The sequence below is a fragment of the Musa acuminata genome, chromosome BXJ3-9, assembly GCF_036884655.1.
Source record: "Musa acuminata AAA Group cultivar baxijiao chromosome BXJ3-9, Cavendish_Baxijiao_AAA, whole genome shotgun sequence".
NCBI classification, from domain to species: domain Eukaryota; kingdom Viridiplantae; phylum Streptophyta; class Magnoliopsida; order Zingiberales; family Musaceae; genus Musa; species Musa acuminata.
This window is the reverse complement of record NC_088357.1, coordinates 9,307,701-9,331,932: the sequence shown is the minus strand read 5'-3', so window position 1 is coordinate 9,331,932 and position 24,232 is coordinate 9,307,701. Positions and strand designations below refer to the sequence as shown.

At 35.3% G+C, this 24,232-nt stretch overlaps 1 protein-coding gene across 1 annotated transcript; it reads left to right on the top strand.

Moving 5' to 3' along the window:
- Positions 1–601: 601 nt before the first annotated feature.
- On the top strand, positions 602–23,554 carry LOC103997916 (phosphoinositide phosphatase SAC2). The gene is made up of 16 exons (XM_009419260.3): positions 602–1,148; positions 5,048–5,252; positions 5,332–5,497; positions 5,921–6,143; positions 7,569–7,645; positions 7,837–8,024; positions 8,103–8,200; positions 8,350–8,483; positions 8,567–8,695; positions 10,430–10,889; positions 13,254–13,375; positions 13,516–13,629; positions 14,279–14,467; positions 14,890–15,030; positions 15,571–15,667; positions 23,086–23,554. The coding sequence occupies exons 1-16, from the start codon at positions 1,053–1,055 to the stop codon at positions 23,203–23,205; spliced, it is 2,559 nt and encodes an 852-aa protein (XP_009417535.2). The 5' UTR covers positions 602–1,052; the 3' UTR covers positions 23,206–23,554.
- Positions 23,555–24,232: the final 678 nt, after the last annotated feature.

Here is a 24,232-nt window from a genome sequence, read left to right as displayed (position 1 = left end):
CTATAAAATGCATATAAAATGTTGAAAATATATCAAATTTAAATATAAAAAAGATGATAAATTCAATATTTTAATGTTATTATCCTTTTATTGTGCAAGTTGGAGTCAAAATGGATAATGAAATGAAAGCATGTCACGCTAAAAACATGTTAAAAATTGAATATAACTGTCCTTAAATTCACATAAAACATAGATTATAATAGATTCATCATTTGAATATTGTTAGCCTTCCATTGTTTCTAGAAGGGCAAAAATGTACTTTTGATGCCATTATATTTGAGGGGCCCATGGTAATTTCCAGAAGCCGGGGCGCTGTCATGAAAAGCCCGAGGTTTTTATTGGTAGATCAAATAAACTAAATCACATTTATTTCGACCCATCCGTCGTTTACGCGTCCGAAAACCCTTCTGGTTATTGCACGCTTTGTGGGTCCCGTGTTCAACACGGGGACATGGGTACCGGCGAGGAAGGTGGCTAAGTGTTGGTCTTAATTGGATTCCAATCACATGACTACGGAGGAAACGAAAGAAGGTTGAAGAAGGACCCAAATAAATAAAACTTCCGTTCTTTCCATTATATTTTCCCCAACTAAATTGGGATTTTGCGGATTGAAGGCGTCGCCGAAGCTGCGGTTTTCCTTCGCCCCCTCAAGGCCTCCCTCTTTCTCCTACCCTTCTCCCAATCTCGCTAAAACCAAACGCGAAAACGTATAAATTTCGTTCCTCTTTTGCTGTTTGTCACCTCCAGTTTCGTTTCCACCTCGAAAGATTCGAACTTTCGTTTGAAAGATCGCAAAATTTCCGCCTTCTCGATCGTGTTCGAGCTGGTTTCCCTGCGTTCTGTGTGCTCTTTGGTTATTTGAATCCGTGGATGGAAAAGAGGGCATTCGGGAAGCGGCTTCTGGCGCAGGAGAGGGGAGGAGGCGCTGAAAGAAGTTGTGGTGATTGAGGCGGTGGGACGATCTGGAGATCTGGCGAAGGTTCTGGTGATCTGCCAGGTTTGGGATGTTCGAGTGATCTGGCCCCAGCCCGGGGTTCGGGATCCGGAACGGGATGGTGGTGGAGGACGGTGCGGGGGCTCGGATCGCGGGCAAGCCCGACGCCTCGAGCTTCTACCTCCATAAATTTAGGCTCTACGAGACTCGATCGGTAAGGAGTTGCCAAAATGACATCTGTATGGCTTATCTCTTACCTCTACTTTGATTCCTTGTTCTTCTGTCATTCTTAATCTGCATGGGTGCTAAAGCTTCTATAGATGTGCTCCTTTTGATTGTCCTTTTTCATATGTAATTCCTTCGATAGTGTCTTCGATTTACTCATCTTTTTCCCATCCTCTGATATGTAGCTGAACTACGAAGCCTTGTCTGTAATTTTAAGAATTTATGTAAAGGCAAACTGCCACATGTTCTTAAACTTTTGATGTGTTCACCTTGCATCTAAACGATTAAATTTTCCCCTTCTCATACCCTATCCTGTAGCATAGGTTACACGTGTGGCCGCTACCATAAACATGTTAAGCTCAAGCATGCAAGACTTTGCTCCATATTCATCAGACAAAAATCTGTAACTTTTTATCATAAGCGGGTAATGGTAATCAAAAGGAAATGAACTTACAGGATCATAAATGCAGAAACTTTTTTACTTGATAAAACGGACACCCAGCTTAAAAGCCATCTTCACAAACATCAAAGAGTACCCATACTGACCATCATCAAAATCTGATGTGACAAAAGCACTTCCGATTCCAAATCAGACAAAGTTCTATGAAGTATGAACTGATTGCATAGCTGATATCTTCCCTGGAGTACCCACACTGATCATCATGAAAATCTGATGTGATAAAAGCACCCTTAATTGCAAATCAGACAAAGTTCTATGAAGTATGAACCGATCACGTAACTGATACCTTCCCTGCTGTTTTCTTCTTACTAATTTTGAGCTAGTTAAGAAAAAAATAAAATATGGGTGAATTCAATAGCTCATTTTCCATTTAATATCTTTTCTGGTGTAACAAGCATATAAAAGTTACATTCGATCACATGAGTCTCCGTTTCCCGGCTAAGGTTGCAGAATACATGTGGAGTTTAAAGCAAATTGTTACTTGTTTTAGATCAACTATACAAAATGAATGACGCATTTTCAGTGAGGAAAATTTGAACTCCTCAAACACATTAAGAAAATTAATTCCAAGATGATCAGTTTTCATAATTATATAGTAATTGATTAATTAATCAAGCAATGGCTACGCCAATCCCCATGGCAAATTTTATCTGTTATTACTTGTATCAGACAAAGACAGTACACCTATAGTTGCTTGAGTGCAAAGGTCAAAATCTTGATCCAGTATCAATATGGTTGGTATAGGGCACATCAGTCATTGCATGTGTTAGTATGGGCTGGCTTCAGTTGATACATGTTGGACTGTTCAGTATCGACTAGACCAGTTCTGAGGCATGTTAAAACTAATTAAATCCATTTTTTATTCTTTTTACTCAATAATGTATTGAAATTTATTTTTTAGTCTTATTGTGACCCATTTATTAAATAATGATGTGTCAATGAGCACGTAAAAATGCTGAAGTGGGCAAATAATTGAAAATTTGAAATGCTTGTAAATGCATGTAAAAGTGCAAAGGGTACATGAATTATAAGTGGTTACTAACTTACTACCACCAAGATGATCATAATACCAGCATGGACTTGGATCCATGAGTATCTAACCTACATATACACAAATCTAGATGGACTCTATGTGGATCTAGGTTGGTTTTATGCAGATATTGCCTAAATCCACATAATTGGATCGATGCAGATATAACCTAAATCTATGCAGAACTCGATTGGATCAGCATGCATCTTAGTCAGATGCAAGTGGATCTTGATGAGATTCAAACAGATCTTCACCCGATTCACATAAATCTTGGCCGTACCAAATCCAACTTAGAATCAAGTAGGTCTAAACTAAATTTAGAGAGGTTTTTTGAGTATTATTACATGATAAAGTAAAGCTTTCCAGAAAGAGAATTCTATTTACAATAGCTTAACCAATTATCTAAAAGCAGTTCCGCAAGAGAATAGTCAGCATATTAAATAGCAACTCATATCACATGAGATTATATTCCCAAAGTGATCAATGATTGCTTGAACTTGACCTATTGAACCTTAAAGTACCAATATCTGGCAATACTATCTTAAGCATTCGAGATTGCCAATAAACAAGTGACATCACGAAACTTATGGACCAGCTTTGAAATCCCTACTCACATGCCTTAAAATGTACATGGAGCTCAAGTTATGCTTCTAAGACAGTTGAAGCAAAAATTCTGAGTAGTAGAAATGATATTGATGATTTGATTACTCCTCTGTGCTTTATTTAAATAAAGAAAATCAATGACCCATTTTTGATCATTGAATAATTAGGGATCTGAACCCTATCTGTTTATTCAAGTCTTTGAAGAAAGTCTTTGCCTCTGGTTGACTGTGGGTCTAAAATGGAAGATGAAAAATATTAAATCCTATTTATCCCATTAGAGAGAGGTAGAGCACATAAAAGATAAAAGGATTGCTTATTACTTGGTTAAAAGAGAGAAAACATATATCAGAAGGAACAACATTTAAAAAAATTAAAGAATCAGAAATGATCTCGGGTGAAGGAGAAAGAATACTTGTTCATCTAAGACTCTGTCTTTTGAGTTCTGTTTTTTCCTTTCATTGGTCAAGTTAATGGTCTTACATTTGTAAACTTTTTCTGCATCTGGTCCAAATGATGAATGTCCAAGTTTTTATGTCCCAACTCCATAAAGATGTCCAGGTGCCCTGTTAGTCCATACTGCTATAAAGAGTTCTTAAGATAAATAAGGTAAAACAAAAAAATGATAAAAATTACACATTAATTGCTTGAGGTTTCATTTTTTGGTTCTAGCATTTAAAAATTTTCTTCTACTTGTATCTTTTGAGATATTTTTGATGATCCTGACCAATCTAATCATCCAACTTGTGTTAACAGGTCTTGGCAACACAACTCAAAATGGTTAAAAGTTAAAACCACAATTATAAGTATTAGAATCATATATTAGGAAATGCCAATCTAACCAAGCATCATCTTCACATGGGGAATTGTTGAAATGTAACAGTCTCTAGTATTAGTATCATCTGTTTAAACATGTCAATCCAACTTAGGATCATTTTCCAAACTGAAACTTTTTAAGTGTCACAATCTTTTCTATTTAGAATTTTATATCCCTCATATCCTCGTCAGGATCCAAAAATAGTAGGGTGGTGGGTACATACTGTCCCGTGCCCCTCCACCATACTACAGGTACCTTTTTCATTGAGCTCACTACTCCATTCAGTGTCTTATGATTTTGATTATGATTATCCGGGTTGAAATATGCTTTCAAATTAACGTCTGAATTAGTAGATGCTGCCAGTGTCCAATTCAAAGAGCATCAACCAAGTCTTCTTTTTTTCGGGGAAAATGCCCAAAAGGCTTCTCTTCACTTGAAATAGCACACAAATATTATTTCAGGAGAAAGTGGACTCCAATATATAGAAGGCATAGCAATCAACATAAAGTAGCAGTTATGGGAACTACAAAATATTTCTGAACTCCCTCAAAGAATATTTTGGAATAATCTACTGCATTAGTAATTTCTTTGTTTTCCTGGTTTGTTTGGATTTGCTTCTCTCTTATCCAAGAGATTGAAAGTAGTATCATTGTATGAAGAATATTTCTGAGGGGCTAAGATCTGGATCAGAACTGGGTACTCAGTAACACGACCAAGAAAAATATTATGTTTACAACGAAATTACATTTTGTTTAACAATAAACATTAAGTTGTTTTATTGGTAATGAATTTCATTCTGTTTCGAACTGCTTCATGTTAAGTGCTTTGCACAAAACTATGTACTGGAAATGTGCATCTTAAACTCATTACTGGCTCAGAGACAACCTAAATTGTCTTTTTCTACTGCCACTCTTGTACTTTCTTTGTCAGTTGCTTTCTGGATCATTATGTCAAAATGTGATTTTTTTGTATCACTTGCAGAAATTTTATATGATTGGAAGAGACAAGAAAAGAACATTGTGGAGAGTGTTAAAGATTGACAGATCAGAACTCTCGGAGCTTAACATCCGTGAGGATGCTACAACCTACTCTGAAAGTGAATGCAATGAATTGTTGAACCGAATAGATGAGGGAAACAGGTCGACCGGTGGACTAAAATTTGTCACCAACTGTTATGGCATTGTTGGTAAGTCAAGTATCAGCTATTCTTTGTGGTGCTTATTTGCAGTATTTTACTTGTGATATCTTATGTATTATCATTTCAGGATTTGTTAAGTTTTTGGGGCCTTATTATATGCTGCTTATTACTAGAAGGCGGCAAATTGGTGCTATATATGGCCATACTATTTATGCTGTCACCAAAAGTGAGATGATCGCACTTCCAAATTCTACCATCAGCTCTAATCTGACTTATTCTAAGAATGAAAACAGGTTTGTTTTTTATTATGTAACTAATAAAATGTTTTGACGAGCATGGAAACAGTGATATTTTGACATGCACCTTTTGTTATTTGAATGTCTCCTTTAAACTATTTTATAAATCATTATTTCTTGATAATTTGTTAGTTGAGAGGGTTTTTTCTACAGATAGTTTCTGATCTATTACAGTATTACTCATTTAATAATTTCTCTCCAAGTCATATTATCTGTGGGGCCTAAGTGGCAAATTTGTTATGTTTATTATCCTCGAATGACTTCATGCATTTTTTATGTTAATGTATATTATATTTAGATGTATTATAAAATCATTTTTTTCTGTCGTTCTTGTACTTTGTCGTGTAACATCATGATTCTTCAGTTGTATTTTATCAGAGTGATTCCTTAGAATATAAATTTGTCTTAATGATGGTGCAGATACAAAAAGTTATTATGTACAGTGGATCTCACAAAGGACTTCTTTTTTAGCTACTCATACCATGTCATGCGAAGCCTCCAAAAGAATATATCTGACAGTCAAACAGGACAAGCATTATATGAATCCATGTTCGTCTGGAATGAATTTTTGACACGTGGAATCCATAATCAACTTAAAAATACTCTATGGACAGTTGCTTTAGTATATGGTTTTTTCAAGCAGGTAAGATATTTTAACTTCTGTTTGTTTTATTATCAACACACAAGTGACTGTTTAATGTGCAGTTGCCTTGGACATATGTGTATGATATTTAGCTCTGCCAGAAATGTTAACTCTTGTTGGAAGCGCGTGTTTTTTTTGTCCCTAGCTGTTTGCTTTGTGAAACATACATCATTCAGTCATGGATGTTATGCTGAATGGATAATTGAACCTGCAATTTTTGGCAATGTGTTGGTCAACCCAGGAAAAGAAACCTATCCTTAGTTATGTCCATACAATTAGGAACAAATGTATTTAAAAATCTTAGTATTCCTTTGTTTCCTGAAGGAAAGAGTTTGACATGAGTATATATTATAGATTCTAAAACAGATGTTAAGATATTGGACATCTCGCTAGTTATGGAGGATAACTCATATCCGGATAATGTTCTCTCGTCTGTATACCTCAGTGGCGCTAAGCACTCAATGGAACATAAGAATGCAATTTTCCTCAAGCTAACAAGTACCATTGGTGTCAGCTGGATGATGTTTCTCTTTTCTGTAGACCTCAGTGGTGCTAATCACTTCATGGAACATAAGAATGCAATTTTCCTCGAGCTAAGAAGTACCACTGGTGTCAGCTAATGTCTGGTAAGATAACTAAAAGGAAGTAGGAACTATGTTAAGGTGGTTTTTCATTTTGCTGACAATTTTTCTACATCCACTTGATTGCTGACTGATCAAGTCAAATCAGAAGTGCTCAAACAAATTTCATTTTACCAAGTTACATTGCGTTTACTGGTGAGATGTGGTAGGTTGTTTATTTCATGAGCCAATCTGTTCCATTTACAATTTCTGTACAACGTTAGAAGGTTATGTAATTTGATAGTAGGGACATGATCTTATATCTACAATTTAATAGTCAAGGCTAAAATGCATATATTATTTTTAAAATTTTTTGGCAGGGGCACTGCCGCACTGTAAGGCTCATGAAATCCAAGTTACAAAATTCATGAAAACAAAATGAAGTGAAACAAAGAAATCATCTCAACATATGATAAGTCAATGAAGCAAGGTTTTAAATCTCGGTCCGATATGGAGTTTGTAATTTACTGGACTGCTACGGTACCAGTGTATTAAGCAATCTGTGTTGCCCAGTATCAGTTGTAGAAAATACTAAAATTAGTGACTACTACCCAGTACCAGATGATCGTCCAATGCCAGTCCTTGAATGGATTGGTGAATATGCACCAACTGGCATTTGAGACAAATGCAATGACATATACAAAGGTTAAGGTACCAACCAAATTTCTCTAATTTTGTTAAACAATGTGAATGATTATGTATCCTCATATTAACTTATTAGTCTTTATTGCCATTTACTTGTTCTTGGACATCAACCTTGTTTTAACACAATTCACTGGTAATGATTTTTATTTTGTTTGTTCAGGCAAAACTTTCAGTATCTGGGAAGATTTTTAGATTGACACTCATTGCCAGGCGCTCACGTCACTATGCCGGCACTAGGTTGGTCTACCTTTTTCGTTTATTCTTTTACTATGGTTGTCAGGGGAGTGACTAAGATCAATCCTGATGGTGAAGAGGATGTTTACTTCTCGGTACATTGTGTATTTTGATATGCGAAGATTGACAAGTTTATAACTATATTGTCTCTCTTTTTTTCTCAATTTTGATATGTGATGAATTCTATTGATCAGATATCTGAAGCGTGGTGTTAATGAGAAGGGTAGGGTGGCAAATGATGTTGAGACAGAACAAATTGTTTTTGAAGACATTCATGGTGGGATTCCAACTCATATTTGTTCAGTTGTTCAGAATAGGGGTTCAATACCACTTTTTTGGTCACAAGAAACCTCAAGGCTGAATCTGAAGCCTGATATTGTCTGTAAGCATCAAACTTGCTATAGCATGATGTTCACATAAGGTTTTATTTCTGTCTTATCTTCTCTTCTCTTTTCTGCAGTGCATAGAAAGGATACAGATTATGAAGCTACGCGGCTTCATTTTGAGAATCTTGTAAAAAGATATGGGAACCCTATAATCATTTTAAACTTGATTAAGGTATAATCTACATCGAGTGCCTCCAAGAGTTTCTTGTATGAAGCATGGATGGACAATTTTCCATTATAATAGGCATTCCACTTTAAAATTGGATGTGATGGTCATTTCTGCCACTTTTTTGTGTGGTTTTTTTTTTTTCATTTTTACAGTCAGAAGAGAAGAAACCCCGAGAATCTATTCTTCGCTCGGAATTTGCTAATGCCATTGAATTTATAAATAAAGATCTGCCAAATGAAAATCGTTTAAAGTTCTTGCACTGGGACCTTCATAAACATTCTCGGAGGTACCTACCTCTTTGTTCTATACTTTATAAAGATATAATGCCTGTTAAGTCATGCAGTTCTAATCCAAAAGCTTGTGTTGCAGTAAGGCTAAAGGTGTGCTTACTTTGCTGGGAAAAGTTGCGACCTACGCCTTGAATCTAACTGGCTTCTTCCATTGTGAAGTGACACCAGCTTTAGGGTTTGATGTTGCTTTAGGGGGGCCTGTCATTTTGTAAGAATTTTATCTTTTTAATTTTTTGCTTCAGTGTACTGAATCTGCTATGTCCTTTTAATTTCCTGCTTTAGGTTCTGTAATGTTTTCTCCATCATTCTTTTATAAAAGGTTAGTTTTGTACTGGTTCTTTTGTCCAAAATAAACCCAATTACAAATTTATTTTATGTTGACGAGCTGATATATTAATATTTACATTTCTGGATGTTACTTTCTCTTCATCTTCCTTAGATATGCCAATACCTGATTATATGCTTATTTAAATGGCACTTTGACAGTTTACATCTTCAGAAGTGACCTCTTGCTCTAGGTCTAGTCTGCCAATATTTTGTGCTTATCTTGCTCTTTCAGATTAAGGAAAATGATGTTTATATTGAGATGTTTCCTGAGCATCTCCTCAATTAATAATAATTTAATATGACCATATCACTCATGAGACCTTTGTTACATTTTAGTATGGATTATTCACCCTTGAGGAGTTTTATCACATAGCCTTTTGTTGAGAAGCAGAATCATGAAGTATTTTGGTGCTTAAGCAACAAAGTTCTGGCTTTTAAGTGCAATATTGTTAAAAAGATGTTTATACGTCAAATTCTCATTCACCCACTTGGTGTGAAATGATTTGTTGCAGTGCTATGTTATTATCCCCTACAAAATTTGAGCTATGGTTTCCACTGTAGTACCAAAAATATTCAGGCTGCAAAGGGAGTCTCTGATTTTAATTTCACTCTGATCCTTTGGCAGCTTATGCGATCTTTAACCATCTACAAGGATGCACAAGCATTACTTTGTAGAACACACAGCATAATGAACATAGGATTTAGAAATTCTAAACCAAATGTGTGTCAAATATCATGTTCGATATACTTTTTTTAGTTCTAGTCAGCAGAGTTAGGCCCTATATCTATATAGGCAGACCCTTATGTTAAATGGCTCCAAATTGCATGCTAGGTTATTGATTGGCATATACTGACTGTAAGCTAACACCTTGATTTTTTAAAATTTTTCTTGGTAATATGTTGATATTTTTTATCATACTGATGGTGTGCTATTCCACACTGGTCAACTGTAGCATGATATTTTTTTAAATCATTGACGAAAATTATCATTTAAAATAGCATCATTTAAAAAAAAGGCATATTAAAATCATCATCTCTGAACTACTTAAGTAGTTCTCAAAAAAATTTTTACACCATCTAATTCTTCAACGAATTCAAACAAAGACTCCCTGTCCAAAACTTGAGGTACAGATTTGAGAGGGTTCATTTCATGTTAGAAACTAGTTCCATAGTTCTATAGTTTTCCTTCATAAATGCACTAAACCTCATCACTTCTGATAATTTATCTAATAAGTTTCTTAGACTTAATTAGTCAAGATAATTATTCATCGTCTTCACAATATTATCAGGATATTCTTTAATTTGATCATGCATATAATATTCCTATGTATTATTTAGTAGTAAAAAAAATGCACCTGCCCAAGAATTAAATTGTGCAGTGTGTGCCTGTGCCTACCACCCATGAGTTTTATGTAACTAAGTGCATATCGTATGTATCATGTTATGGCATGTATTAATAGAGCTGCATGTTTGGATTCTGTATTGGCACAACATGCTGAATGCACTAGTTTTTTGCCATGTTACATATTATGGTATGTACTTTGGTAGAACATGCACCTTAATCCATGAGCCTGGATATGTTTTCTAAACTATTTTTGCTGGTGATGTTCCATAGGAAAGACCATGCTGGTCTCTGGTCATTTAATTTCAATAACAATGTCAACAACTATATCAACAACACGGATGGCTATACTACTAATAGAGATGGTTCTCAAGAAGATAACATGATGGGAGATGGTACTCAAGAAGATAAAATGGTAAGAGATGCTTCTCAAGAGGCCAAACAGGGAACTGCAGAAAATAAAGATGGCAACTGCGGAATTTGCTTGACGAAACCCATTAAATTTCAGAAAGGAGTCTTGCGTACAAATTGCATAGACTGTTTAGATCGCACAAATGTTGCTCAATATGCATATGGTTTAGCTGCTCTTGGGCATCAGCTTCATGCGTTAAGCCTAATACGTGTACCAAAGATTGATCTAGATGCCCCTTTGGCTGATGATTTAATGAGCTTTTATGAAACAATGGGGGACACACTTGCTCATCAATATGGCGGTTCTGCTGCTCATAACAAGGTATATTTGTTATTATTTCAAATTTCATATCACTTAGAAGGCCACTTTTACCATGTTTTCCAACTAGTTTGTGTTCTTTTGATGTTATTTGCTTCAATATCATAAATTAGTTTCCAATTGTAATTAGTTTCCAATTTACAATTGGAAATTAATTTACAATTGGAGGCCCAAGTTTTGAATTTTTGGTAATAGCTTCATTAAAAGGAAAAAGAGCCCCAGCTTTCTGGGTGACCTATGTAAATGTGTTGTGCTTGATTAGGTAAATCTGTGTATTTTCCTCTGATGTTTGTAGAAACAGCAAAATCTTTACATTGGATGACTACATGCTATGCTAGTTAGAGCTTTTCAAAGTCCTTATATGTTGGCAAGCTGAGATATGAGTTGAAAAATGTTATATCTGCCAACTTTAATGGGCATGTTCATAGTTCATACATTTAAGAATAAAGGTTTTGTAGCTACACCTTTTGGTCGTTGGAGAACTTATTGCAGGATAATTAGTTGACCTCAACAAACAATGTTTTTGGAAAAAAAAAAGAACAATCCGTTTTTCCTTCTGAAATCTCACGATGTGAACCTAACAAATTTGACTGCAGGGCTACTTGGACTGACACATACTTGATTAATAGGGATATATGTGCATGATGGCTTTGTCTGACAACCAAATATTGAATTTCATAAATCTGAAAAGCAATCAGTTCACTTTTGAAGTTACTGTTTCAACTTGCAAATTGACTCTCTATTTACAATCTAGTTGTTTTTATGAGATAAAGGCTGGAAGATTAATTATTGTATTATGTGAAAGCCACTCTAATGCTTGTGGAGAATGACTAAATGAAATAAAGTTGGTCATTGGATTCTGTAAGAACCATTCCCATGATCATTATGGAGACTGAATATTTTGCTTAAAAATAGGTTATTATTTGGAGGAAAGTTTGCTATGTTGTGTGAAGAAGATTTCTTGCTTTTGTTCTGCAGAAACAGTTATTCCATTCGCTTAATCATAATGGAGATTGAATATTTTGCTTAAAAACAAGTAGTTATTTGAAGGAAAGTTTTCTAGGTTGTGTCGAGAAAGGTTTCTGCTTTCGTTCTGCAGAAACAGTTATGCAACCTCTATGATGGAAACATAATAGGAGGTTCCAGGAGAGTTTTCACGATAAATCTTACTGCACGTATTTCATATTTCACTTGTGCATACAACTTATAAACATCAGTATCAGCATTTTGGGTCACCAAGAAACCGAACTTTGACTGAATTGGATGCTTCCAAGTCATGAACATGTATTTATGATGAAACTAGCTGATTTTTGTGACTTCTGCTTTAATAGGATACTGGATTTGCCCTTTGATTTATTAACCAACTCCATATTGTTGTTCATGTTCACTGATATTATCATTAGATAACATCATCAATGTAAATGCTTTTGGTTATTTTGATATTCAACTAGGTATATCATGCTTGTTGATGACAATCTACAATTTGGTGCTTTTATGTTATTATTTATTCAGCATTATTATTTTTTAAATGTTGACTTTGATTTGGTTGCACAGAAAAAGTGACCCAGAATGATTTTAGTAATCCATGCAAGGTTGGGTTCGATTAACTTTTATACTAATAAAAAATTAATCAAAATTTGTGTTTATCCTTGAAGACTTTGTTACATAAAATAGAAAGCAAACATATTTGTTTCTTTCAAGTTGGTTTGATTCAGGGTCTGCCGTACCGAACTGTACCGCCTGGTATGGGTGGTACATACCGGTCCAACAGGTTGTCGATACGCGGACCGTCTCTCACCGGCTCGAGTGCACTGTAGCAGTGCTACAGTACTCGGCACACCTGAATGTACCGCTCGGTATACCGTACCGTACCGGTACCGAGCCCAGGTCGAAATACCGGTATGGTACGGTATTGCGAACCTTGGTTTGATTAATCTGATTATCTGAGAAATTGTCAGTCATTTCAGCTTGTTTTAGAAGATCTGATTTCATCATTTCTGAAGTTCATTAATAACTTGAAGTGTTAACTTCTAATCAAATTGGTGTAGTTTCCAGTCAGTTCAGAAAAGGAATAATTTACCTTACCATTTTTTTACTGATTTGCTCTTCTATGTAGAACTTTGGAAACATGAAGAAAAAACTCTACATTATTTGGAATTGCTGTTAATATACTTTATGCATATGTTCATTTTTTTCAGTCTAGGATTTTGATTTAACTGTAAAGTTGGTAATACATTAATATTTGTTTTTAGTTTTTACTATACTGAAACAAATAAGCTATTTTGTTATTCATATATAATTCCACACAAAAGAAGGGTAGATTGACCTACTTGTGGTTTTGTCATTTTAACTTGTGACACTTGATAGATATTCTCTGAGAGAAGAGGCCTTTGGAAAGCTGCAGTACAATCGCAAGAGTTCTTTAGAACACTTCAAAGATACTACAGCAATGCCTATATGGATGCTGAAAAACAGGCTGCAATAAATTTGTATGTCGAAAGCAGTGTTTCTTACTAATTTCCTTTGAACTTGTTGCCTTTTATTTCTCAAAACTAAATTTCAGTACTTTGTGACCACCAATTTAAAATTTCCACTGCCCTTATCAACCAATTGGCCTTGTAAAATGCAGATTTCTGGGCCATTTCCAACCTCTACAGGGTAAACCGGCAATATGGGAGCTGGACTCTGATCAGCATTGCAGTGTGGGAAAAAGTGGTCATGCTTTTGCTGATGAATGCTCCAGGTTTTGTTTTGTGAATATTTTTGTGCATAATAAACAGTATCTTCATGTTCTTTGTCAAGCATGCTTGGAAAGGCTTACTGTCACATCTTTCCTTTTTTTCTGTCTTGTCTTTTTCCCCCTCATGAGATTAAGCATTTTTATGCGCTTCTTTGCATTGTCTAAAATTCTTGTTATCGCATGATTTCTTATCTTAAAACTCAGATGTCTTGTTCATACATGGTTTTCAAATTCTCCCTTATGTCCATTATCTTTTTAAACTAAATAAAATTAGTTCTACTCCATGAAAAAATGAAAATCGCTCAGTACTCTTTATTAAGATGTATGTAATGCTGTGCAAGTCTTTGATATATATACACACACACATATCAGAATCAAGCTATCTTGCAGCCTAGTTAAGTGAGAGTTAATCAATGGACAATTTACCAGAATACAAAATGTAGAAGTCTGTCTAATCAAGATGTGTCTCTATGATTTTCCTCATTGTTTGTAAATTGATCATTTTAGGAGTAAAGCAAGATGAAAGCTGACAGTTTCTTATCAGCTGAAATTTTCCCATATCTTCATCTTTGATGCAATCATTTATGATGTCATCAGGCATTTGCATCTATCACATATATGTATGTCATAGTTAATATTCATATATTTTCAGGTCTTATATCAAAAGATCCTTATCAGATGGCAACATTCTTTGTGAAAGTGATTCTCCTTTCTCCAGCCGCACTATTGGTCAGAGAAAACCCTCAACATTATCTGGAAGAATTCAACAGGAAAATGAAAAGAATCTTTGCTGTTCAACACCAGAAATTTCAACTTGTGGAAGTGATGTATCATATTCCAGGTCAGCTGCTTCAGTTTTCAGTAAATGCACAAAAACAAATTAGTTTCAATTTTTTCTTAATTTTTTTGGTGCACCAATCCACCAAAAAGTAAACGCAAATTCAAAAATATGAAGAGAAGCTATTTATACTCAAACAGAGACCTGCAGATTGTGCTGACCCCAAATAGTTGTGAGTATCTGACAGAGCAATGCATCAGGTTTATTGTTGTTGTTATTGTAGAAGTATACCTAAAATACTTGCGATATTAATTGCCTGAAGGCCCTGAACTTTAAAACTCTAGGACTTGTATGTTTGTGTTGCCTTTTTTGTCTGAAATAGATGAACTCATGCAATTCTCCTGCCTGATGCAGTGTGAAAAGGGATTTCCAATAATTTGTTCATTATTATCAGGAGGGTAACTTTCTTTACCTATCTTGTTTAGGTACACTCCCACAATGTCCAGAAGGCAGCTCTTTGCAGATGGTGAGCACAATTTTGTCTATGAACATGGAGAATCAAATTTTCTGGATCTTGATTGGCTGTCATCATCTGGTAATTCATGCGATGAAGAAATTTATGATAGGTAATCCTTTCTTTGTAATACTCCACTGAGCATATGACTTGGGTGTTTGTTTGCTAGTTATGGTCCAAAAGCTATATTTTGTTTTTTCTGGAGTCCATGTGCCTCTCAAGCTTCTTTGACACATCTAATTCTCTATAGATATATTATGCAATATCAATGTCTTGATCATTTCAGTGGCCTGTGATGCATGTTGCAGAAGAATATGTCATATGTTTTTTTTTCAGTTATTATCAATATCACACGAATAGTGTGGATTTGGTTCCTTCTTGAGCTCTATAGGTTACTTGTGGGTACAAGTAAATTCAGAATTTATACTGAGATGCCTACTCCTTTCCTTCACTTTCCTTCATGGCCACTTGGGTCATGCTGCTGTCCTCTGTCCATCCTGAGCATCCTGATTCCTAAGTTACTCTTGTCAGTGGATACAGAAAATTAAGTTGTTATATTGAATGTAAGGAAATAAAGGCCAAGCACAATGTTAGGAACTAAACTTCTGAGATTTTGAAGCTAAAAAAAATAAAATTTCATATGTTATTGCAGGTTGAACTCCCCAATTGAGAATCTTTTGACTGAAAACATTAATGGCATGAATGCTGAGACAATCTCTCCTCTATGTGAAGATGGATCTGGCATTAAGGTCAGTATTATAATTCTTTAATTGCCATTTTGTTTTTAATATTTTGACTTGAAGCATTTTCCAGTTAAGAATTTGATTGATTAATGATACACTTTTATCATAATAAAATGAATTGATTCTTTACTTATAAGTTTGCTCGAATTCAGTCAGTATATTTGGTCTCTAGAATTGAATGGATTAATATCAGAGAATGGTTATGATGGAGAATCATTAAGTTTTACAAAGGATTTCAGAAAAAATTATTCTAGGCAAAGATATCAACAAGAAGTTATCAATTAATTGGCCTAAAAATTCTAAGAGTTGCATTGAAAATTGAAAAGTCTTTTGCTCTTTCTAGGGACTACACTTTGTATTAAGTGCACTCTTGAATTAAGTATACTTATTTATTATTTAGATTACTTAGAAGTCAAATTTTGGATTTCTAAAAGGCCTACTAATTTCTTAGGAGATTACTCTTGGGAATCATTATTTCATTAATTGTACCAAGGCTTCTAAACCCCTATAAATAGTAGAGCTTGTTAATAGATCAAACATTTTAGATTTAAATGAAAATAATTGTATCTTCTCTAGTCTCTTACTCTCTTCTCTTTAGTCTCTTGCTCTCCTCTCTTATCTCACACTTCTCTTTATTTCTCTTCCCTTCTTTTTTTCTCTACTTCTCTACTTTGTTCTATATCAGTTTGGTATAAGAGCTCATCAAGAAACCTGTCTTGTATCCCATTGGGTTCCAACTAGCAACAAAAGCTTTGATCAACACTCAAGGATCCTTGCACCTCCAATGTCAACCCCTTGCGTGTGGAGTTGGACTTTGGGGCGATTGTTTATACGGAATTTATGGACCACGTAGCTTTCAGTGCAGGGTAAATCTTTGAAAACTTTACTAATATTTTTTTATCGAAAAGAAAATTCGTATATTTCAGTAGATTATGGTTTTTATCGCTTCTCCCTCCCGTTTACGCCTCTTTTTTTTCCCTCTTTTTATCACCCTCTCTCTCCCCCTTAGCTACAATTATAGTACCATTAAAATTTCAACACTTGAAAATTGTTAAAAAGAAAATTCAAAACAAAAAGTGAGGAAAAAAAGTGAGAACCATTTGGAATAAAAAAAAAAGTGGGAACTATTTGAAACATCACATTTCTACCTTATCCATTATAACAATTAACAACCTCATCATCAAAAAGTAATTTGTCGATAGCATTAGAATCATGACTTGACGAGGTGAAAACCAAATCAATCTTGATGAATCCCTAAACTAAAAGAGTGAGGTAGACACCCTTAGGGCTAAGCTAACGGATCATGACACAATATTAAACCAGTTATGTGATCAAATGACCCAAGTCCTAAGAGCTCTCCAACATCTTGAAAAATGACCCATGAATGAGGAGGCTGATAAGTCAGCTAGGCAACATATCCATTCTCTATAATTTATAGCTTCAAATCAATGAATTTTACCTACTCCCCAAGCCCCAATTTAAACAAATCCTATGTCCACCTCTTGGACACTTGTTCACAATCATGCCCCAACAATTCTTGATGACCAAGCTTTTGACCTTAATGATGAATTCATAGAATCTATTAGAATTCCACAAACCTGAGTGATGGGCTAACGGGTTTAGTTTGCTAACAATCTAGGGAAATGACCAGAAGAATCAAAGTGTATGTGTCGGACTTTGATGGTAGGTTTGACCCAAATGTAGTTGTTGACTCGTTAGATAGCATGGAAGACTACTTTGAGTGGTATGGAATGATTGATATTGAATGTGTACGATTTACAAAAGTGAAACTGGTAGAATCCTCTAGGAAATATTGGCAACATGTCCAACTTAGTCTCAAACACCGTCGAGAGCCTCCCATCACTCAATTGGAAGTCACGAAACAAAAACTTAATGAAAAATATTTACCAACCTACTTTCGAAGTCAATTGGTTAACAATTTTTAAGCCTTAAACAGTTGAATTCTAGTGTGGCAGAGAATTTGGCTCAATTTGAGGAACTTTTACTTAGGTCTGAAATAGAAGAGGATTAAATCATCACTGTCTAAAGATTTGTTAATGGGTTGAGGTTTGACATCCAATAATAAGGCTCCCTTAGTTTTCCCAACACCATAAAAGAAGCTTTTCGATGAGTCCTTGAGATTGAGAAGTACATCAAACTTTATATAATTCGGTGAGTATCTTCTCAATCTCTTGATAATAAAACTATTACCCAATTTACCCCAGGTAGTGGCTCTATTAAGTCAAAAAATCCCCACTACTGGCAACAATCTTAGCCCAACCACGAATTGTCCAACTCGTTCAACTATTGATTTGCAAACTAGTTCGTCTTCATCCATTGTCATTATTACCATAATAGAAGTCACATTGCCTCCCATTATCCTCAATGTACCCTTACATTAAGACAAGAATCAGAGGATCAAATCGAGGATGTAAACTAAGTAGTCGAACCCGAAGCCTATTCAAGTGACAAAAACAAAGTAGAAATTGAAGATGCTCATGTTAATGTTGTCCACTTTATTCTCTCTATTGCTAGTGATTCTAATGAATGGAAGAGGACAAGTGTCTTCCATACTTTGATCTGAAGTGAGGAAAGAACTTGTAAATTAGTTATAGATGGGGGTAACACTATGAACATAGTCTCAAAATCTATTATCAAAGAACTAAGCTTTAAAGAAGAGTCACATCCAACCCCATTCAAAGTAGCTTGGGTTGACAAAACCACTTTACTCATGACTGAAAGATGCCTGGTACCAATCAAAATTCGACGATTACTAGGATGAGATCTATTGTGACGTCTTACCAATGGACTTTTACCCACATTTTTTTAGGTTAGCCTTGGTTGTATGACCTTGATGTTACCAATCATGGGAGAGAAAACACAATTTCCTTTTGATATAAAGACAAAAACATTATCTTGCGACTAGTAAAACCGTCAAAAAAGAACCAAACAGGAACTCCCAAGTCTCTTACGCAAGCCTCAACTACCAAGAATCTCCATTTGCTAGATCCGAAATCTTTAGAAATAGAGAGCATAGATAACAAATTTTGTGTGGCCATCATTGCTAGAGAAATTCTTAGCCCTTGCACTATTCTTGATCTGACTCCTTAAGTTAAATCCTTATTAGATGAATTTTCTGACGTTATATCCTTGGAATTACCTAGTGAGTTGCCACTCTTATCATTGACCTTATCTCAGGATCGCAGCTCTCTAATCTCCCACATTATAGAATGAATCCTAACAAGAGAGTGGAGTTAAACAAGCAAATTGAAGAACTTTTAGCTTAAGGCTTTGTACGACACAACCTTAATCCTTGTGTTGTCCTTGCCCTGTCAACCCCTAAGAAAGATGAGTCTTGGAGGATGTGTGTGGATAGTTGAGCAATCAACAAAATAACAATAAAATATCACTTTTTGATTCCTTGACTTAAGGATATGCTAGACCTTCTTGTTGGATCTAGTTGGTTTTCAAAAATTTTTCTGAGAAGCAGATACCACCAAATTCGTATTAGACCTAGTAACGAATGAAAAACAACATTCAAAACTCAAGATGACCTATACAAATATCTAGTCATGCCCTTTAGTCTATCCGATGTCCTAAGCACTTTCATGCGCTTCATGAACCAAGTTTTACGACCCTATATAGGCTTATTTGTTATAGTCTACTTTAATGACATCTTGATCTTTAGTAAGATCAAAGAGAATCATTTAGAACATTTTCGATAGGTTTTTACCACCCTTTAAGTTGCTAAGCTCTATGTCAATATGGACAAAGTGTTTGTTCATGCAAACCCATGTCCTATTCCTGGGCTTCAACATTTTTGCTCGAGGTGTTGCCACTAATCCAGAAAAGATCCACGTCATTTCAGAATGGCCTAAGCCTCTTTTCGAGATTCGTAGTTTCCATAGATTAGTCTCTTTCTGTAGGAGATTCATTAAAGGGTTTAGTTCTATTATGACACCTATGACTGATTGCATAAAGAAATGTGAGTTTTCTTGGACCTTGGCTACTACCAAAGCCTTTGCTGACATCAAAATGAAAATGACCACCGCTCCTGTTCTTAGACACCTTAACTTTAGTAAACCCTTTGAGGTCACTTGTGATGCCTTTGGTATAGGCATAGGAGAAATTCTTCGCTAAGAGGGTCAGCTTATCGTCTTTTTTAATGACAAACTCAATGATGCAAAACAATATTATTCCACCTACAACAAAGATTTCTACACGATTATACAATGTTTTAGGTATTGGCGATATTACCTTCTACTACAATAGTTTATCTTGTTGTTTGACCACCAGGCCCTAAGGTACTTAAATGCCAAAAAGAAGATAAATGCTCGACATGCCAAGTGGGTTGTGTTTTTTAACGAATACTTTTTTTATAGTTAAGTATTGTTCTAGCACTCAAAACAAAGTTACTGATGCCCTTAGTCGAATTTCTACGATCCTATCTACCATGAGTGTCAAGGTCATAGGAGTCGAGCGATTAAAAGAAGAGTATACCCAATGTCCAAACTTTAATCACATATATCAAGAAGTCCAAGATGGAAATCGTCGTGAACATATGGACTTCATTCTTAGGGATGGTTATCTTTTTCGATCTACTAGATCGTGTGTTCCTCGATCCTCCCTTCGAGACTTCCTTGTTTAGGAAATGCATGCGGGCGGATTAGTAGGTCACCTAAGCGAAGACAAGACCATTGCATTTGTTGAGGATAGATTTTACTATCCTTCCTTAAAGCAAGATATTGCTCGAGTGATATCGCAGTGCCACACCTGTCAAATTGCCAAAACTCACAAACGTAATACTGGCCTATACACCCTATTAACCATTTCACATTCACCGTGGCAAGATGTGAGTTTAGATTTTGTCTTTGGACTTCCCAAAACAACTCTTGGCCATGACTCTATTCTGGTTGTTATTGATCAATTTTCAATAATGACCCACTTTATCCTATGTAATAAGACTGACGATGCCTCACACATTACTAAATTGTTCTTTCGAGAAGTGGTTAAATTACATGGCTTGATCTTAACCATGGTGTCCGATAGGGATATGAAATTTGTTAGTTACTTTTAGAAAACTTTGTGAAACTGTTTGACACAATATTGAAGTTCTCTTCAGCCTTTCACCCTTAGACTGAAGGTCAAATTAAGATTGTTAACTGTTCCCTGGGAAATTTTTTTAGATGTTTAGATGGGGAGAAACACGGAAACTAAGATTTAACCTTATCTATTTTAGAATTTGCATACAATAACTTAGTCAACTTCTCCACCGAAAAAAGCCCATTTCAAATTATCCTTGGCTATACTACACGCATCCCTATTGACCTCGCACCCCTTCAACTTGACTATCATGCCTCAGAACAAGCCCATCCCTTTGCTTAACATGTTCATGATTTGTATCCTGAGCTTCGACGTAGAATTGCTCTAAGTAATGAAAGTTACAAACTTGCTACTAATGCACATCGCATAAGTCAAAGAGTTTTAAGTTGGCCATTATGTCTTGGTTCGTAGTCACCCCTAAGAGATTATCTAAAAACTCATTTAAAAAGTTGTATGCCACCCATTATCCAAAAATTGGGATTTAATGCATATATGCTAGATTTGCCTGTCGACTTAAGTATTAATGTGGAGGATTTAACTCCATATCATGGTACTTTTGAGTTTCATCTTATCTATTGGTGTTTTTGTAGATGACAATCCTCTTAAAGCATCAATTCTTCCATAACACAAGGATGATGTAGAAGTCATTCTTGATGATCGCCTTGTTACGTCTACTACTAGTATTACTCAACACTTTCTTGTCAAGTGGCGTGATTGTCCAGCTTCCAATGTCACTTGGATTACTTTGGAAGAACTTTGTAACTTTGCACCAGATTTATTGGATTAGTACTTTACAGATCACTCTCTGAGGTCGAGGTTTTTTCCATCTGGGAGAATGATGGAGAACCATCTAGCTTTACAAAGGATTTCAGAAAAAAATTATTTTAGGGAAAGTTATCAATAAAAATCATCAATTAGTTGGTCTAGAAATTTTAAAAGTTGTGCTGAAAATTGAAAAGTCTTTTGGTATTAACTATTAAGTGTACTCGTTTACTATTTAGGTATCTTAGAAGTCACATTTTGGATTTCTAAAAATCATACTCTTGGGAATCATTATCTTCATTAATTGTACTAATGCTCCTAAACCCCTATAAATAGTGGAGTTTGTTAATGGATCAAACATTTTAGATTTGAATAAAAAGAATTGCATCTTCTCTAGTCTCTGACTCTCCTTTCTTATCTCACACTTTTCTTTCTCTTCCCCCCTCTTTCTCTCTACTTCCCTACTTTTCTACATCAGGTTAAGCCCTGCAACATAGCAGTGTAAGACAACCTTTGAGAATGTTTCTTTGGAATGAATTTTCAACATGATCTTCAAAAATCCTCTTATATTAGATGATCGTGCACTGATTTAATGGAATATGATTGTAGACATGTGCAGTCCACATAATATTGAAAGTTGATGGTCTTATATGTGGAGATTATTTTAATTATATTAAAGACTATTGTTGTCATAACCAAGTTGATTCTGTTAATAGAAATACTGATCCATAAACATAAGGAGTACATCATCTCTCTCTGCTCTGTCTTAAGCTGTCACTCACAATTATTCCTATTTTCTTTCATATTCTTTCTCTTTCATGTGCTATCATCTTCTCCCTTCCACATCTTCCTTCCTGTTGCATTGCTACTGCCGTCGCCTCCATCCCATTGTGTCGCTGCTGTCTCCTCGTTCGAATTGTTGTCCTGTTCTCCTCTTCCTACTACACCACTGTCTCCTTTACCTTCTTTGCTTCCCTCCTCCCTCAGGCTTCTCATCCTTCTCTTTTATGTTTCTCTCTCACTGGTCAGGTGGTACTGATCTGTACTGAATATCGGTAGTCAATCAATACCAGAATAATATCAGTCTTGCCACCAATCGTTATCGGTACCAAACTGAGATTTTAAACCTTGCTTTAGTTAACATTTTGTCAAGCTATGGATTCGAAGTGTTGGTCTGTCATGTGTTACACAACAAAGTATAAACTTATCTCTCTTTATCATGTTTGTATATCTTTGTACTTATCTGTGTAGTTTCCATATTGTACAACATTTTATATATTGATACATCTGAACAGTCGACTCTACGTTTCAAATGTGCTTATATCTGTATATGCATGCGCATACTTACTCTCTTGCACCGGTCTACCTGGGCAAGTGAGCAGCACAATTGATAATTTTTGGCCTAGAAATCCTGAGAAATATTGTACTATACAAGTTGTCTCATTACATCGTCACAGTCAATTTATTCTCAACTTAAACATATTTTTAGTTAATACTGAGTTGTAGCCAATATTCTATTCACCTTTGAATGAATAAATTTGTCACCATCATTACCACAGAGGAAGCAAATTTCGGGGAAGGAATTGGCTTATGATCCTGTCCGAAACTACGATATTCTCAGCGAATTTTCTGACAGTTTTATCCGTTGGGTTATCCATGGAGAGACTTTATGCCATTGATGCCGGATGTTATAGTTACATTTTTGGCATATCCACCTGATTATCGGCTCCAAATCACCGAAGGATTGGATGACGGCAAGAATGAAAAAGGGTTTGGGTGAAGGAAGACAAAAAAGGTGCGGGTATGCATTTTGTGTTGAGGTATTCCCACTCCTCCATTTTGGTTGAGAAATGTGCAAAGAGTGCGTTGTTTGGCAGTGCTATCGTCTTCCATAGTCTGACAGAAGTACAAGTATATATAGGTAAGTTCGTCTGGGTTTCTCTGAAACGGAAACCCAAAGTTCAAATCAATGTAAATATTGATATAGACATTGTTGCTTCTCAAGTATCATTAATTCTTTCTTTTTTATTCTCAAGTGTTGGTGAATTTTCCGGTTATATATGCCTCAAGATGTGCTGAATAAAACTAATATCTCAGTTTTTTTCCTCCCATTCTGTGTTCTCTGGGATACAATACCAACTCCCTCGGAAATGTCGGGCTAAGGTGATGTCAGCATTGGCCATGGTGTTTTTGTTGAGATATTCTGTTGGTTAGTATAGTGTTGTTACACAATGAATGCATCTCATGTTTGTTATGTAGGGTAAATATAATGACTTGATGTATTATCAAGCATTGGGATAATTAATGTATTAAGTACGAATCAATTCAAATGATTAAGTCCAATTAATATTAATACAATCGTCAGAAGTTTCTTATCTATTTCGGATGTGTGATTAAAATTGAGGAAATGTCCGAGGAAGTCAAAACATGTAGGCAAGTCAACGGTTTCCATGAATAACTTCTTTGGCGAAATGTCAAATGATCCTATTTATAATAATATCGTTGTAATTATAGGTTTTATGTTCGAGTCCACACATAATATCATTTAATGTAATGAAAATATTTTTAGTTTTCTTAGTTAAATGTAGGTATCTCATTTATGATGTGACACCTCTATAGATTAGTTTGAGTGTTAGTGTTAAGGTGTAATTTGCTTAATTAAGAGATTATGAGCTTGATAAGATAATATCTATTAAACATTTTTAT